The sequence below is a fragment of the Lagenorhynchus albirostris genome, chromosome 14 (genome assembly GCF_949774975.1).
Source record: "Lagenorhynchus albirostris chromosome 14, mLagAlb1.1, whole genome shotgun sequence".
Classification (NCBI taxonomy): Eukaryota; Metazoa; Chordata; class Mammalia; order Artiodactyla; family Delphinidae; genus Lagenorhynchus; species Lagenorhynchus albirostris.
Window position 1 is genome coordinate 80,607,367 of NC_083108.1, and position 22,694 is coordinate 80,630,060.

Genomic DNA, 22,694 nt, shown 5'->3' on the forward strand with positions numbered 1-22,694 from the left:
CATTCGGTTAAGACAAATGCACACGCAGACCCAGAGGAGCAGGGCAGCACACACGTATTCTCAAGGAGCACCCACCTCCATGCAGGGACCCCTACGTCCCCACGTGGACATGCACACAGGAGCAGACACAGCAGGAGCACCCTGAACACATGCCTCACGCCCTTTCTCTGGGTGATGTCTGTCCCTAATGTAAACTGTTCTTGCAGGCAACTAGACTTTTAAGTTAAAAGGTCCCAGTGCTGGAGCTGAAATTACAGCTGGGGGAAATGAAATGCTGGAGGTTCTTGGGAGCCACATCTGGAGTTCTAATCTGGCCCAAGATGCGTAGGACACTGGACTGGGTAAGCAGGTGTGAAAGGGTGACCAGATGTGATGCAAAAGAGTTGACCTTGACCTTTCCCTCCAGAAGAAGACAGAGAGTGAGAAAGTCCTCACAGGGTGGGGTCTGGCTGGAGGCAGGGGCAGAAGCAGAAAGGCGAGCGAGCCCCTCCATGCACAAACAGCCAGGCGTGTACAGAGATGTGAAGAGACTCAACTCACCTTCCCACCCCGGAAAACATGGTACCAAACGGAAGTGCCTCCGAAGTCGATGTGGAAGTCAGTGAAACAACCTTTCACGCTCATCAGACAGTACCTGCAGCACAGAGGCGGGGAAGCAGAAAAACAATTCAATGCCTGAATCACAGGGGGCGAGCAAACAGCTTCAGAGATGCCTGACCTGCTGCCCTTTTATAAACGCTGACACTGGGGAATTTTCTTTTTTTTTAGACCCAAATCTAATCGGAGTTCCCCATGGGGGAAGCCCCTGTGATCAGGTGGCGAATCTCAAGCATTGGCTACCTGCCCCCAAGGCTGGGAGAGGCATTTTTGTTTTCAGGTTCCCGAGAGAGAGAGCTGGCAACCCACAGGCCACTTGGTTCCTTCCTCGAAGACGGTTTTTACTCTTGCCCCACCCCTGCCTCCTACCCAAGCAAGAGGCTTCATTTCTGCTCCTTCCAGCTCCTATACCTGCAGTTCTCCCAAGCTGCCAGGTCCCTCTGCAGCAACTGGGCCCTCTGGAATTCAGCTGTAAACCACCTGCATAGCTTGCCAATTACTAGTCCCCATTCATCTCCTCATTCATTCAACAATCATGTACTGAGAGCCAACCAGTGGTCCAGCCCAGAGCTAGGCATGGCACTTAGAGAAAAGCATAAGACCCCTGCCATTAAGGATGAAACACTCTTAAGGGAGCATGACCCTGGGAAAGTTAAATGGCAAGGCAAACTGCAAATGACTGCAAAGTAAGCAATGCAGCTGGAAGTACAAGGGTACCAGCCGTAAAAGACCACAGTGTATAATTCCACGTATGAAATGTCCAGAGTAGGCAGATCTACAGAGACAGAGAGTAGGTTAGTGGTGGCCAGAGGCTGGGGGTATTGGGAGGAAATGGGGAGTGACTGCTAATGGGTACAGGTCTTCGTTGTGGGGTGACAAAAATGTACCAAAATTGATGGTGGTTGCACAACTCTGTAAACATACTAAAAAACATAGAATTGTACACTTTAAGTGGATGAATGGTATGTGAACTGTACCTCAATAAAGCTGCTAAAAAAAAAGTAAAGCGATAAAGACCCTCGGGGTGGGGGGGGGGGGTGGAGTGGCAGAGAGGGAGGGAAGGAGTTAGAGAGGGAGAGCCCGGCCCTGAGCGGCTTGGACAGAGGGAGGGCATTCGGGAGAAGAAACCTGCCAGCAGCCCCCCTTCTAAGCTCTAGCAACTGCCAGACAACCCACCCTTCCTTACAGGAACTCACCCGTCCCCTCCCTCCTCCCTCCACTTGCTGCCCTCCTAGGGGTGAGCAGAGCTTAGGAGGAGGGGGGACAGACAGGCTTCCAGGTCCCGGCCTGGCAGACGGCAGTGCCAGGGCCCCCTCCCTCTCACCCACCCCTTCCCCCAAAAGCCACAAGAGCACGGCTGGGGCAGTCCCCCACGGCTCATGCTCCCACACCTTCGCACCTCCGGAGGCCCGCATACACACGCTTACCCCACTGACCGCTTTTCCCCGCTGCACTTTGCTTTTCCATGGTTTGGGAAGAGGAGAGGAATGGGGCGGGGTCGGGCAGGGAGGAGCCAGCAGCCTGAGAGGAGATAATGGTGGGGGCCAGGGGGGACGTGGGCTGAGCTGGTTAGGAGGCTGGAGGGTTCCAGGCGCCCCCTCCCTCTGGTTGCCTTTTGCACCTCACATTCAGGTGGACCCGGGGCTCGGCAGTATGCACGCGGCGTGCCCCGCGTCCCTCCTCCGGATAGGCTGGAAGGAGCCTTAACCATGTGTCTGCAGGAGGCTGACAAATCAGAAGGCCTTCCTGCACATCAGAGCCCCGCTGCCTAGCAACCCCATCGGAGGGGTGTAGTTGACAGCACAGGACGCAGCCCTGTCACGAAGACAGGCGCGGGCTGTGCTGCTGGCGCTGGGGTTGTTAAAGTCCCAGCTCCGGCTCCGGCTCCGGCTCCGCCTCCACACCCTGCTGCCTCCTCCCGGCCCACCCAAGCCAGGTCCCCACTCTGAAGGCCTGGGTGATTCTCTTCTCTCCAAGGAACTGGAGGGGTAGGGGGCCTGCTAAAGCCCTAGTCCACCCCACCCCCATGGACCACGCCGGCCTCTTCTCTCCAAGCACCACTTCAAAATATTAGTCCTCATTTTCCTAAAACCACTCTTCCTCTCGGTTTTCTTCTTCTCTTTCTTTAATCTAACCTTGGTTTCCACCTCCTCCAGGCCTGAGCAGAACACAGTCTGGGGGAAACAATTTAAGTGTTTGTGGGGTGTAGAAAGGCGAGGTGCTTCCTTCAGTCTGCAGCTGGATACCCACCCAGGGGCCCAAAGCAGAAAGGAGAGGAGCTTGGCTCTTGGGCTCTTGGGCTCCAGGACCCAAGTCTCCCCAAACAGGTCGTCCTGGCCAAACAGGTCGTCCACCTTCAACCTGCCAATCTCCTGCCGCAGTTCCAGCCTCCCCAGCACACGCGGAAACGGAATCCCTGCGAGCTGCGGCTGCTGCGTACAAGGGAAAGTTCTCCAAGTTGAGCCTGCGTCTGCTCTGCCCTCCCAGTCACCCTCCAGCACCCTCCGAGGCCCCTCGGAGCTTGGGGGAGCCACTTCCAGCCCCGCCTTTCCATGAAAGGCCCCTCCTCCCATGTCCCTCATTTCCTGGCTGCCAGGCCTGGACCGCCCCTCCTGCCGGGCAAGTGCACGCTTTAGGGTGGCCAGGGGAGCTGGGACGGGGCGGCTTTTGTCCCGGGCCCCTGCAGCCGTCACCCCGCCTGCCTCCTCGCCTGCCCCGCACTCATTCCGCGTTTCCCCCCTCACTCCTGCTTCTCGCTCGCTCTGGCGTGACGCCTTTGCACTGACCTCTAACAGCTTCCTCTTCCAAAGCACACCGCAGTCACATGGGCACCCCGGCTCGGTGCCACGGCCGCTAAGCTCTCACCGCGGCCGGCCAGCCGGCCTGGTTTCCGCCTCGGCCGCCCCCTGCCCGGAAAGCCGCGCCCCTCGACACCCCCACTCACGGCGCAGGCGGCATCTGTGTAGGACACCCTCCAAGTTGGCGCCTGAAAACCCCGCACCCGCGACCTAAGCTTTTGGGGGCTTCCCACCTCCCAAGGCCGGGGCTGGCTGGGGAGGAGCGTGGTAGGAGGGGGCGCTGCACCTGCAGCACCAACTTTGGGGCGCTGCCTCGGGTCTGGGAGGCGGGGCAGCCCCACCCCGCCCTTTTCCCTCCAACTTAGCGAAACTCCCCCGGCAGCCCAGGCGGCGTCCCCTCGGGCAAAGGTCTGGCGGGGGGACCTGGAAAGCTGGCACCGGGTGACCGGGCTGGAGGCGCCGAGCGCGCGTGCACACACGCTACACACTTACACGCAGCCCCGGGAGACACAAAGAGCGGCTCCGTGACGCCGGCCGTGCAGCCCGCGGGAGGGAGGCGACCCACACCCCGCCCCGGTGCGCCCCGAAGGAGTGAGGGGCTCCCGGGCAGCCCGGGGCCCGCGGGGCGCAGCGCAGGAACGCCCGCCCAGCCCCGCCCGCGGTTACCCTCGACTGCAGCGCGGCTCCCGGGCGTCCCCTTTGGCGGCTGAGGCTCGACACTCGTCCGGCCCCGGCGACCAGAGCCGAGCCCCCTCCACGGTGCTGCCAGGCCCCTGTCGAGGACCGCGGAGCCCTCGCTCGCTTCGTTCTTTTCTCGGGGAGCCGGGCGCAGCCTGCGCTCATCCCCGTGCAGAAACTGAACACCCGCGCGGCACGGCGGCTGCCAGGGAGGCGGAGGGAGGCCGCGGCGGCGACAGGGAAGCGCGCCCGACCAGCGCCAGGGGACGCCGCCGCCCACGGCCGCCCCCTCGCCCGGGCTGGGTGGGGGCACGAGGGTAGCTCTCCCCACCTCCGTTCTACTGGCAGGCGCTCGGGGACTCCCGTACGCCCGTTTTCAGGGAGGGTGGACGCCGTCCTGCTTCTGAAGGCGACGACCCAGCAAAACCACCTTCCTGAAACGCACCCCTCGGGGCAAAGCTATAGAAAGGACCAGTGCCAGGGGGTGGAGGGCTTGTCTGATGCCGGGTATGGCAGCCCAGAGATCAGGGATGCGGCTCTGGCCCTAAAACAGACTAGCTGTGACCTTGGACAACCACTTCCCCTCTCTCAGCAGCTTCCTTGCCCTGGGGGCAGGGAGGTGACCTGACGTTCATCTGCAATCTAAGATGCTCTTTCCTGCGCCTGCCCCTACCTGCCTCCTTAGGAGCTGTGTAACCCCACATCATAGAACTATTGTGGGAATTCATTGAGATAAACACTTTGATTACTTAATCCAATCTTCACAACAGCCCTGTAAGGTCATTTGCGGGACTGTACCCATTTTACAGATGAGAAAGCAAGACAGGCTCAGAGGTGGTGACTCACCCTGATCACTACCCTCGTAGTGGGGTGCTTACCCAAGCAGCCCGTCTCAGAGTTTCTCAGCCCTTCTCCCCAGGTGTCCCTGGTAAATCCCAAGATCTCAAGAAGCAGAGTGTGCAGGTTACAGCCAAACCTCAACCACTAACTGAAGAAGTCAGTCCAGCTCACATCAGAAGTCCCCCCTCCAGGGCACGCTCATCAGGACCACAGCCCTCTTCCCATCCCACCCTTCCCCCATAAACCACAAGGGGGGCCAGGAGATGGTGGTATGGTGTCTGCAGGGGCAGAAATCAAACTTCTCGATTCTTTGGCCAAATCCCATTCCCTGGGCTACCCAGCATTATTAATTAATAGGTTCCAATTATCAAGTGCTCATAATAATAGCTGCTTACATGCATGATACCATTTTATCCTTAAAACAACCTAATAATCCCCATTTTAGGGAACTGAACATTAAGCCATTTAAAGGTGGTCAACGCCCTGGCCCAGGGTGTTGCTTCCTTGTGTCATTTACTGGATGGCTCACCCATTAGTACCTCCCTGATGGCCTGCTGTGAGGTTAAACTGTAAACTCCCTGGAATTGGTTGAATTTTTTACCTTATGTATGCTTTGCCTATTTAAAAGAAAAGATAGTAATGACAAAGACAATCCCCGACCTTGGATTTGAGCACCAGTCATTGAATTAAATGAACTCAGAGAGGAGAAGCCCTGACAACAGGATCAGGCTGTCCACATGGGAGACATATTACTTTTCTCTTTTTTTTTATTTTGTATTTTGGCTGCACCACGCAGCAGGCAGGATGGTTCCCCGACCAGGGATTGGTTCCCCGGGCCTCCGCAGTGAAAGCACCGAATCCTAACCACTAGACCACCAGGGAACTCCCCCATATTACTTTTTAAGTCACAAATGCCCAGATCCTTGTGAGTAGGGACCACACCAGATTCATCTGTGTAAGTGCAGTACCCAGCAACAGCCCTATAATTATTCTAACCAGCTATGCGACACGGGACCAAATCCTTCCCCCCTCTGGATCTCAGCATCTCATTTGTTAAAACTAGTCAGGGCCCTCTAACTGGTGGCCCTTACAGACCAAACCAGGCCCTACTGTCTTACACTCAGCTGCCCTAGATATGCTTGGTCTGGCCAGCACTCGTTTAAAAAAAAAAAATGTTTTTTAAAGGCTGCCTCTCCAGTTATCCAGAGCCACACCAGCCCCCACTGTCTTACACTCAGCTGCTCTATCCATTACTGCATTGAACCACTATGATTTCCAGCTTCCTTGTCTGTTAAATGGAGATAGTAACCTGCTTCCAGTATCATTGAGATCTGGGTGCTAAGTGTCTAACACAGCACCTGGGGCCATACATGGCACCACAGGAAAGGCTGGCTCTCTTTGTTCTTCTTTTCGAGGTAGAAGGGAAAAGCCAGGAATCCAGAGACCAGGGTCCGGGGCGTGGCCCACATGTGACATCAGCAGCCTCTCTAGGTCAGTTTCTCTATGTGATACATTACACAGGGACGATCATTTATGATGCCAGCAAACGCGGTTGATGAGAGTGAGCCGGTAAATATTAAATATCGGCTGTAGAGATGCCCTATGCAAATGCGAGGGAAGGTAGATTAAAAAGCAGAGGATGCCAGGATTCCAATGGCAGCTGCAGCCCCTGTGTGTCTACAGGAGGCCACGTAGACAAACATCTTATCCCAACCACATTTCACATCCACTGCAGGCTCCATCTTCCCCACATCATGGAGGGAGGCAGGGCAGGGATGACAGGATCACCGCTTTGTGGAGGGAAAACTGAGTCTCTAAGAGGAGATAAAAGCTTTGCCATAGCTCAGGGAGTGACAGAGGCAGCCCCGAAACTTGGTCATCCCAGTGCCTGTCTTCATTCTGTTTCAGCTGCGTACCCCCAGAAAGCACATGGGAAGAAAATGCAGTCAATTTTCAATTTTGGGGGGCCAAATGTAGGCTTTACACAGGATCCCCTTTTGGCTGGGCTTTTGAGCTCTTTCGGTCCACTGTATATCTCTAATACACCAGCAAACCTCATTTCTGCAAGCCCAGTGGGCTACAGGAGCAGGTGAGAACAGAAAAGACTCACTAATTTCTTTCTGGAATGTGTTAAAATACCCAACGGTCCTAAGTGAAAAAGGTGTGCCCATGTCATAGACCCAGGAGATTGCAGAGGTTTTAAAACCTGTCCGCAAAGTCTTTGAGAGCTCCCCACCCCTTCCAGAGACAGGGCCAAATTTCCCTCCCTTGAGTGTGGGCTAGACTTCGTGACTTGCTTTTAACTACTATAATATGGCAGAAGTAAACAGTATGTGACTTCCACAATTAGGTTATAAAAGGCACTGTGGCTTCCTCCTTGCTCTCTCTCAAACCATTTCTGGCGGAGGGCAGGAAGCTGCCATGTCATGAGGACACTCAAGCAGCCCTATGAAGAGGCCTACATAGTGAAGAACTGAGGCCCAGGCCTAAGTTTTGGGTTTTGTTTTGTTTTGTCGTGCCGCACAGCTTGTGAGATCTTAGTTTCCCCACCAGGGATTGAACCTGGGCCCTCGGCAGTGAAAGCACAGTCTTAACCACTGGACAGCCAGGGAACTCCCCAGGTCTAAGTTTTGACACAAGCTCATTCAGGACTCTGAGCCAGAATCACCCAGCTAAGCCACACCCAGATTCCTGCCCTACAGAAGCTGTGAGCTGATGCTAAGACATAAATTTTTTTAAGTTGTGAAGTTTTAGGGTAATCTGTTATGCAGCAGTAAACAACTAATACAGGGGTACTTCCAAATCATTGTCACTGTTTGTCCGATTATGGAATTTTCCAAGACAAATAATTCTGTACAGCCAAAACATTTCTGTGGGGCAGCAATTAGGGGCGGGGTGGGGGGGAGGCCGTGGCAGAAATGCATTGGCACAGCTGATATTCAGCCTACCCTGTCATCATCTTTTCCCTTTATCCTGCTTCTTCATGACACTTATCACCTCCTAAATTATATTATTCACTTGTTTGCTGGCCTGTCTCTTCTCCCAGCCAGAATACAAGCTCCATGAGAAGAGGGACTTTGTTTATTCACTGTATTCTACCAACGACTTAGAAGAGTGTCTTGCACAAAATACAAAGTAAATGCAGCAAGAGGTAACTAATACACTAGTATACTCTTTTTCTTTTTCTTGTTTTTTGTTTTTTTTTCGGCCACGCCATGTGGCTTGTGGGATCTCAGTTCCCCAGCCAGGGATCGAACCTGGGCCACAGTAGTGAAAGCACCAAGCCCTAACCACTGGACAGCCCGGGAATTCCCACACTACTATACTCTTTAGAAATCTTTGTCTCCCACAAAGTTGCAACTACCCCTTCGACAACTGTCTCCACCCCTTGTCTTAAATAACTGAACCAAAACCCATTAAAATTCCTAACCCCCTCACCATGATCAAACGACATAAATCCTGGAACCAGGGAGAAGTCAGTCATGGGTTTGTAACCCTCCTCTCGTCCCCCCTGCAAACCTTCAGTTCAGGTGGCCCTTCAGCTGTCTCCACTCTCCAGGCACCTCCAGCATGGAGGCTCTGTGATTTCTAGAAAGTGTCATTTTAATTAAATTCCAAAGAACCATTCTATGATCCCAGAGGATTTCATCATCATGGGATTTTTACCTTGCTTATTAACTGAAATCAGCATTCTTTTCAGCCGAACAAAGTGGACCACTTCCAAGGTGACAATTTCCTTCCTAACAAGGTTCAAATCCTATAACAAGTTCCCACGGCCACTGACAGGGTTTGTAAATCTATTTGCCACATAGTCCAACCAATATGTCCAAGACATGTGGTTCTAGAAAATTGTGTGTGAGCCTTTTTCTGGTAATTAGATAGAATTCTCAACGTATTAACAGAACTTACTATTTAAAGGAATCTTTCAATAAAGTGTAGAATACTGAATATCTCAGAGAGACAAAGTAGATATTAATTGAAATCTGTCACCCAAGGCTGTCTATTTTACCTTCCTAAATACATGCCCTGTTTGTCCTGTGCTCTCCTCTAACCCTCATCTAGATGATGCAGTGGTTCCTCATACCAGTCTGCCCCCACCTCCTTCAATCCACACGGCAGCTGCAGAATTTGCAGAATACAAATCTGAACACATACCTCTCTGCTTAAAATCTCAGAGGTTTCCGACTGCTCTTAGGAGAAATACAGACCCCTCACTATGACATTGTCAGGCCCTGTCAGCCTGACCCACCCCGCATCCTGCACCATTGACCTTCCCTTGATCTGCTCCAGCCCCACTGGCCTTTCTTTGGCAAGTCCTTCAGCCCCGTCCTGTCCCCAGCCCTCCCCACCATTCCAGGCTCTCTGCACACAGCCAGAAAAGCTCTTCCCAGGCCTCTTCACTTAAGTAACTCTTCTCCCCTTTAGACTGCAGCTCAGGGTGGCCTGCCCTGCCCTCCCTAACCCAGTGAATCCCCTGGTACATGCTCCCATAGCACCAAGGGTCTCTGCCTTGTGGCCTCATCACAGCTGCAAATTTCCATTTGTTTCTCTGACTGTTGGATTAACATGTCTCCTGAATAGACTGTAAGCTCCATGAGGGCAGGGAGCTCATCTGGTTTTCTCCCTGCTCTATTCCCGGTGCCCAACACCAATCAGATGTTCAGTTTATAGGCTGAATCAATCAATCACGCAATCAACGAGGGTCAGGATCTGCCTCTCACTAATCTGAATCTCACACTCTTTCCTCAAGCTCTGCCTCCGTGATTCCATCGAGGACCTTGGCACTTGCCTACTGCCATCCCTCCCCAACTCCCGTCCCATCTCCTCTGTCCTTTAAAGCCCAGGTCAATATCCTCTCCAAGATGATTTCCTGATGCCAGCAGCCCAAAAGGATTCCTTCTCTCCCCATTTGCCTTCTGGGAACCTGTTTCCCTCTGCCTAGGATGAGAGCTGCACCTTACCCTCATGTTAATGGCACATTCTCCAGAAGGTAGGGGCTTTTAGTCCTGTTCATCTTTTACTTCCCTGTTCCAAGGGCTCCGTAAGTTTTGATGTGATCGGATCGGAACAAAACAGAATTGAAAACCCTCCTACCAACCCCTCCTTGAGCCCAATCTTTCCCTTTGAGGCAGCCCAGATCCAAGGGGTGTAAGGAGCTTCAGCTTTGAGGGTAGAAAAAAATGTCTGAGAGGTAATTAAAGAGAGAGAGAGCTTGAAAGCAAAACCTTGAGAAGCCCAGGGCCAGCATGCTGGCCTCCCTTACAAAGCCTGGCACAGAGTTTGCATTCAATATGCACTGAATGAAGGGCTGAGTGAATGAACAGTTCACAGCCTTTAAGCTCCTGGGGTCACTCGTGGCAGTGGGGCTAAGCAGAGAGGTACTAATGGATTTGGAGTCACCAGAGCCAACTCTTCTAGGAAGCCCAAAGCAATAGTTCTGCCTGGACCACCAGCATCTCCTTCTCATTTTGAAGATGGAAACACAGAGGGCCTGAGATGGTACGGGCCCCAAGGTGACTTTCTCATCCCAAGGGTCCGCCACGCAAGTCCTAGAACATGGAAGGTGCTCGTAGCTATCTCTGCCCATGTTAAATAATCAGTCTCAGGACTTGCTGGTCACACCACATGTAGTGATGTCCCTGCAAGTAGATGTGGCCACCTTCCCAGCCCACCACCAACCTCCCGCTTAGAGCGCACTGTCTCTCTAAGCAATGTCTGGTGAGGAAGTGGCCCCTGGCTTTTATCAGGAAAGGTTCTTCTCAATCAGAGGTCCCAGGTCTCAACAGCGGGAAGCAAAAAATACCAGACCCCTACCCAGCCCTTGTCAAAAGTAAAGGGTCCGTGGCGGACCCCTAAAAATCCACTCCCAGGACACGCTGTCACTTGCAGGGAGAAAACGAATGTTTGACAAGTACACATACACACACGCACGTGCACACACACACACACGCACACACAGATGCACACAGACATGGTTCCCATTACTCTTCCTCCTCTTCAGATCACATCCCCCCAGGGAGAGCTGGCAGGGAGGCCAAAGAACTATCTGGATGGAGAATCCAGACCCGGAGCAGAATGCAGAGCCCCTGCATTCCAGGGAAGCAAGATGCCAACCTGCCCACACCAAGGACCCCCAGCCCTCACATCCCAGCAGTGACCCCGCAGGGCCGTGGTCTCAGCCCAGGCTCACTTCCAGCCCCCGCCCCCCACAAGGCTGAAAGCCACCCCCTCCCAGGTCCCGCCACCAGCCAGGCAGTCTTACTTCTTCACTTTCGGGTACTTCATCTCTGCAATGGCATTCGTGGCTTCCGTCTGCTTCTCCTTCAAGTGCTGGGGCCACATGTTATCCACCCAGTCCACCAGGTCTACCTGAAATCCAGCCAGGCCACCGTCAGCGCTTCCTGGCTCCGAGTGCCCTTAAGCTGGACCCCATCACCACACCTCAACCCTCCTCCCGCTTCCAAACGCCTCCCGCCCTCCCCCTGGGCCAGCGCAGGCTGGCAGGCTGGCTCGCTCGCGCAAGACGAGGAGGCGGATGGTGGCCGGGGAGGGGACCGCAGCCGAGTGGGGGGGGCCGCCTACCACGGTGGGACGCTTGACCAAGTGCTGGCCGGGGAGGGGACTGCAGCCGGGGCGGGGGTGGGGGGGCGCCTACCACGGTGGGACGCTTGACCAAGTGCTCCAGCTTGGTGTGGCTGAACTCAAGGCTGATGACATTGTACAGCTTGTCCCGCTGGGCCTCGGGTGTCTCATAGTACCGCACAAACTGGGACATGCTCATCTCCGTGCCTTTCTGGGTGTTCACGTCCATCACATCCACCAGCCGCCGGCTACCTGGGGGCAGAATCCACAGGCTGGTGGCTCCAGCCAGCTGGGGGTGCAGATCCTACTTGGGAGGCCCCGTAAAACTAAACCTGCCCCGCCCTAGCATCCCCCATATGCCTCACCCTACGCCCTGTCTGCTCAGTTACCTGGTCCTATCAGTTTTCCTCACCAAGTCACTCTCCAATCTTAAAACGAATCCCTCCCCAGTCCATCTGCTTCCCTCCACCACAACTAACTTGCCCCAAAATGCTCAGTTACCGAGCTGCAGAGCTGGGATTTGAAGCCAATTCCATCTTATGCTAGAACCCAGGTTCTTAATTCTTAACCCCCGACCCCCACCTCTGCCCTCTGCAATACTGAATCTTGATCACAGGCTAAGGTTGAAAAATGATCCCCGCCTTCAGTGGCTGGCTCGTCGCCCCACAGATTCAGGGAAGCCTTGGAGAACCGCTTTGTTTTTGAGTCAGGAGTGCAAATCCACCAGGGGGCATCCCTGAACTTTGCTGGAAATTCTGGTCATGCTCTGGGCAGGGCCGGCTCCTTCCTTACCAGGGCTCCTGGAACAGGTGGGCTCTGCTCAGCTGTTCTGGAAAGCCCACCTGTCAGAGAACCTGCTATGTTAGAGTGGGGGAGGGGAAGAGAACAGGCCCCCAAGCTCCCTCCGCTTTCTGGCTGGCCTCCAGCCTTCCACCTCCCCTGCCTCTCCTCCTGTCTCTCCTCCCTCACCTTGCTCAGGGTTCCATCTGCAAAGCCCCCTGAGGAAGGGGATTTGCTGAGCAGGTAGGTGATGGGAATCACAGCCCTAGAGGCTGGTGCAAGTCGGCATTAAAGGCCTGGAGCTCAGCTGCCCCATCAGTACAATACAGTGGTTAGGCTAAGACTTTGTGGGTTTGAACCCCAGCTGGACCTCAGACCTCTTAGCATCTCTCAGTTTCCCCCATCTGTAACATGGGACAAAAATGGCAGCCAACCTATGGGGTTGTCCTGTGACTTAAATGAGATAATGTACATGAAACATTCTTGAGAAGTGCCTGCAAGTAGGAAGTGTTACCTAACTGGCCAATTTCATTTATAATTACAGGTGGAGAAAGTGACGTGGTGGGAAATCAGAGCCAGTTAAATCTCTGCCAGTCAGTCCAAAAGGACTGACCACTTACCATCCTAAAACATAATCAGGATGGCTAATGGGGGGGATGGGGGGCGGGTTATGAGGGGCGATGAAAATGTTCTAAAATTGACTGTGGCAATGACTGCACAAACTCTGTGAACAAATGAAAAACCATTGAATTGTACACTTTAAATGGGTGAATTGTATGGTATGTGGATTATAACTCAGTAAAGCTGTTATTAAACAAAAACACTAGGCACTAAATGACCAACAAAGTTGGTTTTTCTAAAAAATATTTTTTTCTTTCAAAAGTCTCCTATCCACTTAAAACATACCTAATAAAAAATATATTCAGCCATAAAAAGGAGAGTACAGATGGCCCCCGACTTACCATGGTTCAACCTAGGTTTTCTGACTTTAAGATGGTGCAAAAACGATACACATGCAATAGGACTGTACTTGGAATACTGAATTTCGATCTTTTCCCGGGCTAGTGATATGATCTTCTCTTGTGATGCTGGGCAGCTGCAAGGAGCCACAGCTCCCAGTCAACCACAATCACAAACAACCGAAACACTTACAGCCATTTTGTTTTTTAATTTTCAGTACAGTATTCAATACATTGCATGAGCTTTTCAACACTTTATTATAAAATAGGCTTTGTGTTAGATCATTTTGTCCAACCGTAGGCTAATGTAAGTGTACATTTAGGGTAGGCGAGGTGAGGCTATGAAGTTTGGTAGCTTAGGTGTATTACGTGCATTTTCAACTTACAATTTACAATGGGTTTATGGGGATATAATCCCATCATAAGTCGAGGAAGATCTGTCGTAGCAATACATGCTACCACATGGATAAACCTCAAAAACATGATGCTAAGGGAAAGAAGCCAGACACAAATGGTCACATGTTGCATGATGTCATTCACATGAAATGTCCAGAATAGGCAAATCCACAGAGACAGAAAGTAAGTGAGTGGTTGCCAGGGGCTGGGAGTGAGGGAATGGGAGTGACTGCTAAGGGGTGTGAATCTCCTTTCGGGGTGTTGAAAATGTTTTAGAACCAGCAGACGGTATGGTTGCATAACACTGTGAATGTATTAAATACCACTGAACTGTACATTTTAAAATGATTAATTTTGGGACTTCCTTGGTGGTCCAGTGGGTAAGACTCTGCGCTCCCAACGCAGGGGGCCCGGGTTTGATCAGGGAACTAGATCCTGCATGCCGCAACTAAGAGTCTGCATGCTGCAACTAAAAGATCCCACGTGCTGCAACCAAGAGTCTGCATGCCGCAACTAAAAGATCCCACATGCCCACATCTAAAGATCCCGCAGGCCGCAACGAAGATCCCACATGCTGCAACTAAGACCTGGCGCAGCCAAAATAAATAAATATTTTTTTTAAAAAAAGAAAACGGGAAAATGATTAATTTTATGTTATGTAAATTTCACCTCAATAAATTTTTTTTTAACGCAATTCTTCTCCTGAACAGAAGAAGGATGTGGGTAGAAAAGGCCTGTTTTTTACTTTTTTGAGCACTAACAAGGTTTCCAGACCACCTCTCCCCGACACAATCCCCAGAGCTCCCTGTGCACCCTCGCCCCACTCTGCTCCTAGCCAGGTGCAGGTCCCCAGTTGACCCACCTCGGCCTGCCCCACCCTCAGCCAAAAAGGGAAGTCAGGACTTGGAGTGGTTAGAGCCGTGAGGAGCAGCTGGGGCTGAGCGGGACAGGAGGGGAGAGGCCTGGGGGTGGGAGAGGCCGAGGGGCTGTATCTGGAGTGCTTCTAAGAATAGCTTCCTCGGTGTGCAGGGAGCTCCATCCGGCTCCCCAGGTGTCCTGGAAGCCTCAGCTGGTGGGAGGAGTTGGAGTGGGAATAGAGGGAGGAGGAAGGGAAGTCGGTTCTTCTGGGTGCCTGGGCTCCATAAACCTCCAGGGAAACGCAAGTGCACCAGTAACCCGATTCAACCCCACTGGGTTCCAGCCCACAGGTGAGGATGAGAAATGCAGGAACATTAGCACACTTCCTAGGGAAGCAGAACAATATGGATTGAAGTGACCATTGGCTTAGGAGTCTGACGAATCTGAGATAAAGGCCAGCTCTGAAGCGAACAGCAGTTGAGGAAAAGTTTCTCTCCATAAATATATTCCAGCCAATAAATGGCAAAGGAGGGACTTCCCTGGCGGTCCAGTGGTTAAGATTCCACGTTCCCAATACAGGGGCCCCAGGTTCGATCCCTAGTCAGGGAACTAGATCCTGCATGCGGCAACTAAGAGCCTGCATGCCGCAACTAAATATCCCGCGTGCCGCAATTAAGACCCGGAGTAGCCAAATAAATAAATAAATAAATATTTTTAAAAAAAAGATTACTCTGTGCTTCCACTGCAGGAAGCACAAGTTCAATCAGATCCCTGACTGGGGAACTAAGATTCCTGCATGCAGCGTGGCACGGCCCCCCCAAAAAAAATGGGGGTGGGCGGGGGGAGGAATGACAGAATTAATTAGACCATCACCACTTTGCAGCCCCTGATAAAATAATGGAGATAGACATCAATGACTGCTAACAACAGAGAGAGAGAGAGAGAGAGAGAGAGAGAGAGAGAGAGAACCTAACATGTGCCTCCTGATGGATCTATGAGGCAGTCAGAATAAAATGAATGAACTAATGAATGAATGAGTGAGAGAGACAGACTGTGAATCTGATCAAGCATCTATATACAACTACCAATTTACAGAAACGACAGAGAATGGAAGAGCATGTTAAGCTACTCCAAGGCAAAATCCAGGCAATGAAAAATTCTACAGGTCAAACAATCCAATGGGAGATAGAGGGAGAGCCCAGAGATTATTAATAAGAGACTGAAAAGGCACCTCAACCAATCACAATGCAAGACCCTTATTTACACTCTGACTCATACAACTGTTAAAAAAAAAAAAAAGTAGGGGGATATCCCTGGAGGCAGAGTGGTTAAGAATCCACCTGCCAATGCAGGGGACAGGGGTTGGATCCCTGGTCCAGGAAGATCCCACATGCCGCGGAGCAACTAAGCCCGTGCGCCACAACTACTGAGCCTGCGCTCTAGAGCCCATGAGCCACAACTACTGAAGCCCCCGCGCCTAGAGCCCGTGCTCCGCAACAAGAGAAGCCACCGCAGTGAGAAGCCCGTGCACCGCAACCAAGAGTAGCCCACGCGCACCGCAACTGAAAAAGCCCGCGCGCAGCAACGAAGACCCAATGCAGCCATAAATAAATAAAGACCACTTTAAAAACAAAGTAGGGACTTCCCTGGTGGTCCAGTGAGTAAGACTCCGCACTCCCAATGCAGGGGGCCCAGGCTGGATCCCTGGTCAGGGAACTAGACCGCATGCAACTAAGAAGTCCGCATGCCACAACTAAAAACCTGGTGCAGCCTAAATAAATAAATAAATATTTTTTAAAAAGAAAGTAACATTTATGCTATATATGAAACAACTGGAAATTTGAACAATGTACATGGATATTTACTCATTTTAAGGAATTTTTTAAATTCCTTAAAGGTTCCTAGTTTTTAAAAGACTGGGTGTGAGAGGGCACTCCATGGTCCTGAGCATCCGTCTCTTGCTTCAACAATGTTTGGAAGGAAAAGACCCAGGGACGCCCCTTCCCCCAGCCTCCAACCACCCTCCAGCCATTTTTCCAGTGGTAACCTTCAGAACGAACCACTCAGGCATCAGGGGCCTCCAGGACCAGCCAACATCATTTTTTGCGCTTAGCTCCTTATTACTGATCAACTGTGAGCTCCCAGATGCGTCAGAAATGTTCCACCGCAGTGGAGGCTGCCATCAACCGCCTGGTAAATATGCATCTGAGGCCTCCTACACCTACCTCTCTCTGGGCTTCTATTTCAACGGTGACGATGTGCCAGGGGGTGACTCTGGAGGGCGTGGGCCACTTTTTCCATGAATTGGCAGAGGAAAAGCACGAGGGCACCAAGCACCTCTTGAAAACGCAAAACCAGCGTGCAGAAGCCACCCCAAGATGAGTGGGGTAAAACCCAGGACGCTACGGAAGCCACCATTCTCATGGAGAACCTGAACCAGGCCCTTCTGGATTTGTATGCCCTGGGTTCTGGCCATGCAGCTCCCCACCTCTGTGACTCCCTGGAGTCACTCCCTAAGTGAGGAGGTGAAACTCACCAGGAAGATGGGTGACCACCTGACTGACCTCCGCAGGCTGGCTGGTCCCCAGGCTGGGCTGGGCCAGGATCTCTTTGACACACTCACCCTCAAGCAGGACTAGGAGGCTCTGAAGCAGCCTTTGAAGAGACCCTCTGGTGTCAGGGCTTCTGCCTGAAGCCTCTCAATGCAGCCACTGGGCAGCTTTCTAACCACCTTGGAGCCCTCTCCCAAGCCTTGGACCAAATGGGAACAATGAAGCTTTTTGAGGAAAAAAAAAAAAAAAGGCTAGGTATGATAATGCTATTGTGATTACGTTTTTAAAAACCCCTGCTCTTGTAAATCAACTATACTATATACATTTAGAACTATATACTGAAAACTTTGGGGATGAAATGGCATGATGTCTCAATATGCTTCAAATATTGCACAAAAAGAGGAAGTGGATGGGGGGACGGAAAGGGCAAGACCACAGATTCATGGGTATTGGGGCTGAATGATGGGTATACAGAAGTTCATTATACTTTGTCTATTCTTTTTTTTTTAGATTTTGTGATCTAATAGAATTTTTTTCTCTTAGTTATCTACTTTATACATATGAGTGTATACATGTCAATCCCAATCTCCCAATTCATCCCACCACCACCACTCCACCCCGTCTGTCTACTCTTGTTACTTTTCAAAATTCTCTCCAATCAGAAGTATTTTTATAAATTCCAGCTGTTACTAGCTCTATGGCTTCAGGGACTCACTTACCCTTTCTAGACTTGGACGGTCTTTATTTGTAAAACGGGCCCTTCAATGTAAGAGAGGCTAACACCATGTCTGGCACATGGTAGGGTCTGCAACACATTTACCCACCAGCTACTAAGCAGGTATGGAAATATCCATGTGGCTCTGAATACAAAGTGAAGAGGGGGGCTTCCCTGGTGGCGCAGTGGTTGAGAGTCTGCCTGCCGATGCAGGGGACGCGGGTTCGTGCCCCGGTCCAGGAAGATCCCACATACCGCGGAGCGGCTGGGCCCGTGAGCCATGGCCTGCGCGTCCGGAGCCTGTGTTCCGCAGCGGGAGAGGCCACAGCAATGGGAGGCCCACGTACCGCAAGAAAAACAAAACAAAAAACAAAGTGAAGAGGGTCCCTATCAGACAGAAAGTGAAAGGGAGCTCTTTCTCCCCCATATGTTGACTTCTCAGAGAGACCAATTTCAGCTCTGAAGCCACAGCCCCAACCAGGCTTGTTATGCTCACTTGAAGAGCCAGGCTGGAGGCACAGGTGCCTGGCTTGTTTCTCCATCAGTGATGGCTCACAGGAGACCCCAGAATGAGCAGTGGGAGCCTCAAGGGCCCTGGGACAGCGCCAAGAGCCCTGGACTGAGCCCTAGTCCCAGCAACCCTGACTGCCCCTGCTCTAGGCCTCAGCTGCCTCACATGAAAAGGCAGGAAGAAGTCGGCCTTTATAATTTTTTTTTTCATTGCCGCAGATCTCTTCCTTCAAACAGAAGCTTTGATGAGAGCCAAATACATAAATAAAAACAAGCAGCTCAGGCTGAAGTGGGAAGGGGGTAGGAATTCAGAACTGGATTCCTGAGATTTCCCTTTGAAAACCACTGGGTTAGGTCATTTTTAGGTCCTCTTCCAGGGCCAACACACTGATTTTTAGCCTAGTTTTTCTTCTAGGTACTTTTTATTGGCATATAGTTGCTTTACAATGTTGTGTAGTCTAGTTCTTAAACACTCAGATCATATCCCTTAAATATGAACTGGGCAGAGGAGAAGGAAGGAAGAGGGAAGAGATGGAGACGCTCGCCCAAGGGGTCACTGGGGACGCTTGAGGCCTGCCAGTCCCTTCCAGGCTGAGCTGGGAGATTAAGCGCCGGGCCTCCATCTTCTCAGGTTCCAGTCTGGTCTGCCACTGGTGGCAAAGGGGAGCTGGGCATAAGCGCTGGGTCTCCGAGCGGGAGGCAAGTGGCCCAAAGGGACAGAAGGGACAGATGGGTGCTAAGAATGGAATGTGGTACTCCAAGTCCTGGGGAGCAGCCACCCCTACGGCAGGTGACAGGGACAAGGTGCCTTTTGGAGCCTGCAAGGGATCCACAGCGCTGAAACTCAGGCTCCTGAAGTCAAGGGGTTACAGGAGAAATTTTCCACGTCAGAGCGGTGCCTGGAGTTCCTAAGTAGGCCACCTGCTCAGCAGCAGCCCCTCCCCTCCTCATTGGTTCTCTGAGCTCACAAGCTACACACACATCCAACAAATTCCAGCTGCAGAAATTAATCCGTGGCCCCATGGCCCTTGCTTTGAAGGCTCCATCAGTCAGTTCCAAGAGCCACGGGCTCAGAGCCGGAAGGAGGCTGTGGAAAGTCACCTTGAAGGCCAACATAAAGTATGCACGGGCACTGACCCCAAACCCCCACTGAGCCCGCTCTTCAGAGACTGCACACAAGTGTCCCACGTCATAGTTCTGGAACGTTCTCTATCATCTGCAAGCTTCTGGACTGGTTTTTTTCTGCTCCTTGGGAATATCTCCTCAACCACCTCATAGAGCCAGAGTTTATTATCAAGAGCACTGGCCATGGTTCAAATACTGCTCCACTACTTCAGTGGAGTGAGGCCTTAGGTACATCCCTGAACCGCTCTGGGCCTCAGTTTCCTCACCTGCAAAGTGGGGATAATAGGACCCGCCCTAGTGGCTTCACACGATTATTGGAAGCACTTTGTAAACTTAAAAGTGGGGATCCTAGTGAAAACGCTGTCCCAAATTAAACGTGCAAGGGTACAGGAAAGAGAGGACACAGGGCTGAGTCACTGCACAACTTGAGACAAATCGCTTCCCAGATCTAGGCCTCAGTTTCCTCTTTGTGAAATAAGAGGATGCTTGCAAAGGGCCGCAGGCTTTCCCTAAGCACTAATATCTTCTGACACCCTCAACTTTTAAAATTATCCCCAAGACAAGGACTTCCCTGGTGGCACAGTGGTTAAGAATCCACCTGCCTAATGCAGGGGGCACGGGTTTGATCCCTGGTCCGGGAAGATCCCACATGCCGCAGAGCAGCTAAGCCCATGCGCCACAACTACTGAAGCCCACGTGCCTAGAGCCCGCACTCCGCAGCAAGAGAAGCCACCGCGACGAGAAGCCCTCAGCTGTAACGAAGAATAGCCCCTGCTCGCCGCAACTAGAGAAAAGCCCGTGAGCAGCAACGAAGACTCAACGTGGCCAAAAGTAAATAAATAAATAAATTTATTTTTTTTAAATGGGGCTAGTGATAAATAGGGTTTTATGTGATTGGACAAAAAAATATAGGAAAGATTCTCAGCTTATAACAAGATCTTAGTAAACAGTAGTTAACACTATTATTTACACTCTGAGGAGCTACCCCACAGGGGAGTGATTCCTATTAGGCAAATAATGGACAGAAGCAAATACAGTTTCCCTAGGCCCCTAGCACAATCAAAATCAAGATTTTGATTATAGAGCACTAGATTTCTAGGAAAAGGGAAACAGAACAAATCAATGAGGCGGGTTTTCTCTTAGAGAGAATACATACCTGAGAACATAACTGAACCCCTCTGAAACCCTCCTCCCTTGGGATTCTCAGCTCTCCTGACCTCATGTACCTTCCCCTCCTAGCATTTCTATCTGTCCTGTCAGGTGGATGCCTCCCCCACTTATCTGTCCGAACTGAACATCACTGCTGAGCTCAAATTCAAAGTGTCTAGAACTGAACTCATCTTTAACCCCACCCAAGTCTACATTTCCTCTTGCATTCTGTTACAAGCTTCACTTCCCAACTGCTGACATTCAAACCTATGTTTGAATCTGATGTGCCATCTACTGTCTGGGCAACTTACAAGTAACTTCTCTCCAGGCCTCAGTTTTTCTCACCTGTGAAATGGGAAAGCGAGACTAGGAGAGTTCTAAAAACTCTTCCAGAGTTTAAATTTTTTTATTATTATTATTTTTTTTTTTTTGGCAGCACCACACGGCTTGCGGGATCTTAGTTCCCCAACCAGGGATCGAACCTGCAGCCTCGGCAGTGAAAGTGCAGAGTCCTAACCACTGGACCTCCAGGGAATTCCCTAAAATTTTTTGAAGTCTATGATTTTAAACCAACTTTAAAAGGTCTAGGAAGGAGGGAGGGATAAATTAGGAGTATGGGATTAACAGATATAAACTACTATACATAAAATAGTAAGCAAAAAGGATTTACTGTATAACAAAGGGAAATATATCCAATATCTTGCTTTTTGTGTTTTTTTATTTTTTTTATTATTTTTTTTAATCTTCATTGGAGTGTAATTGCTTTACAATGCTGTATTAGTTTCTGCTGTACAACAAAGTGAATCAGCTATAAGTATACATATATCCCCATATTCCCTCCCTCTTGAGCCTCGCTCACACCCTCCCTATCCCACCCCTCTAGGTCGTCACAAAGCACTGAGCTGATCTCCCTGTGATATGCAGCAGCTTCCCGCTAGCCATCCATTTTACATTTGGTAATGTATATATCCAATATCTTGTAATAACCTATAATGGAAAATGTATATATATATATATGAATCACTTTGCTATATACATGAAACTAATACAATATTGTTAAGTCAACTATACTTCAATTTTTAAAAAAAGATTAGGAACTTCCCTGGTGGCACAGTGGTTAAGACTCTGAGCTCCCCATGCAGGGGGCCCTGGTTTGATCCCTGGTCAGGGAACTAGATCCCACATTCATGCCACAACTAAGAGTTTGAATGCCACAACTAACGAGCCTGCCTGCTGCAACTAAGACCCAGAGCAACCTAAATAAATAAATATGAAAAATAAATATTAGTAAAAATAATATCTGGGGGGGCAAGGATATATTGGGAGACTGGGATTGGCATATATACACTACTCTATATAAAATAGATAACTAATAAGGACCTACTGTATAGCACAGGGAAACTCTACTCAATACTCTGTAATGGCCTATATGAGAAAAAGAATCTAAAACAGAGTGGATATATGTATACATATAATTGATTCACTTTGCTGTACACCTGAAATTAACCCAACCTTGTAAATCAACTATACTCCAATAAAAATTTTTTTTAAAAAGGGTCCAAAAAATAAAATAAAAATAAGGTCTGGGGACAAATCAGCTACCTTTGATTTCTAAGGAGTAATAATTTAGTCTTCTCCCTAAATACCACCAGTCAAGGGCAGAGCCCATGTCTGACGAGTCTTAGCACCTCCTGCAGGGCCAGACACAACACAGACACCTGGTAAATTTGTGAGTGAAGAATGAATGGACTGGTGGCGCAGTGGTTAAGAATCCGCCTGCCAATGCAGGGGACACACGTTCAAGCTCTGGTCCGGGAAGATCCCACATGCCATGGAGCAACTAAGCCCGTGTGTCACAACTACTGAAGCCCGCATGCCTAGAGCCCGTGCTCCACAACAAGAGAAGCCACCGCAATGAGAAGCCCGCGCACCGCAACGAAGAGTAGCCCCCGCTTGCCACAACTAGAGAGAGCCCCCGCACAGCAACAAAGACCCAGTGCCAAAAATAAATAAATAATTTATAAAAAAAAAAGAATGGAGGAGGGTTAAGATTGGAGTAGGAAGTCATAAAGCAAAAGCATGAGCTTTGGAAGCACCCGGGGCTGGGTTTGGATCCTGTCTCCACCGCCCACTAGCTGTGTGAGCAGCTCCCTCT

The 22,694-nt window shown here is 50.7% G+C and overlaps 1 protein-coding gene and 1 pseudogene across 19 annotated transcripts in view; one reads left to right on the forward strand and one right to left on the reverse strand.

Annotated features, from left to right (window-relative positions):
• The window catches only part of KDM2B (lysine demethylase 2B), a 123,662-nt gene that overhangs the window by 85,272 nt on the left and 15,696 nt on the right, over positions 1 to 22,694 (reverse strand). For 14 of the 19 annotated variants that reach the window (XM_060121137.1, XM_060121126.1, XM_060121130.1 and 11 more), the window contains 3 exons: positions 11,569 to 11,747; positions 11,176 to 11,282; positions 541 to 634 (listed from right to left, as the gene is read on the reverse strand). In XM_060121137.1, the coding sequence (XP_059977120.1) occupies positions 541 to 634; positions 11,176 to 11,282; positions 11,569 to 11,747 (380 nt within the window). Of the gene's footprint in view, positions 1 to 540; positions 635 to 2,024; positions 2,044 to 2,847; positions 2,981 to 3,383; positions 3,403 to 4,061; positions 4,208 to 11,175; positions 11,283 to 11,495; positions 11,516 to 11,568; positions 11,748 to 22,694 lie in introns of those variants that run through there. The other 5 variants (XM_060121140.1, XM_060121145.1, XM_060121143.1 and 2 more) reach the window with 5 other exon arrangements.
• On the forward strand, positions 16,645 to 17,134 carry LOC132504388 (ferritin light chain-like; annotated as a pseudogene).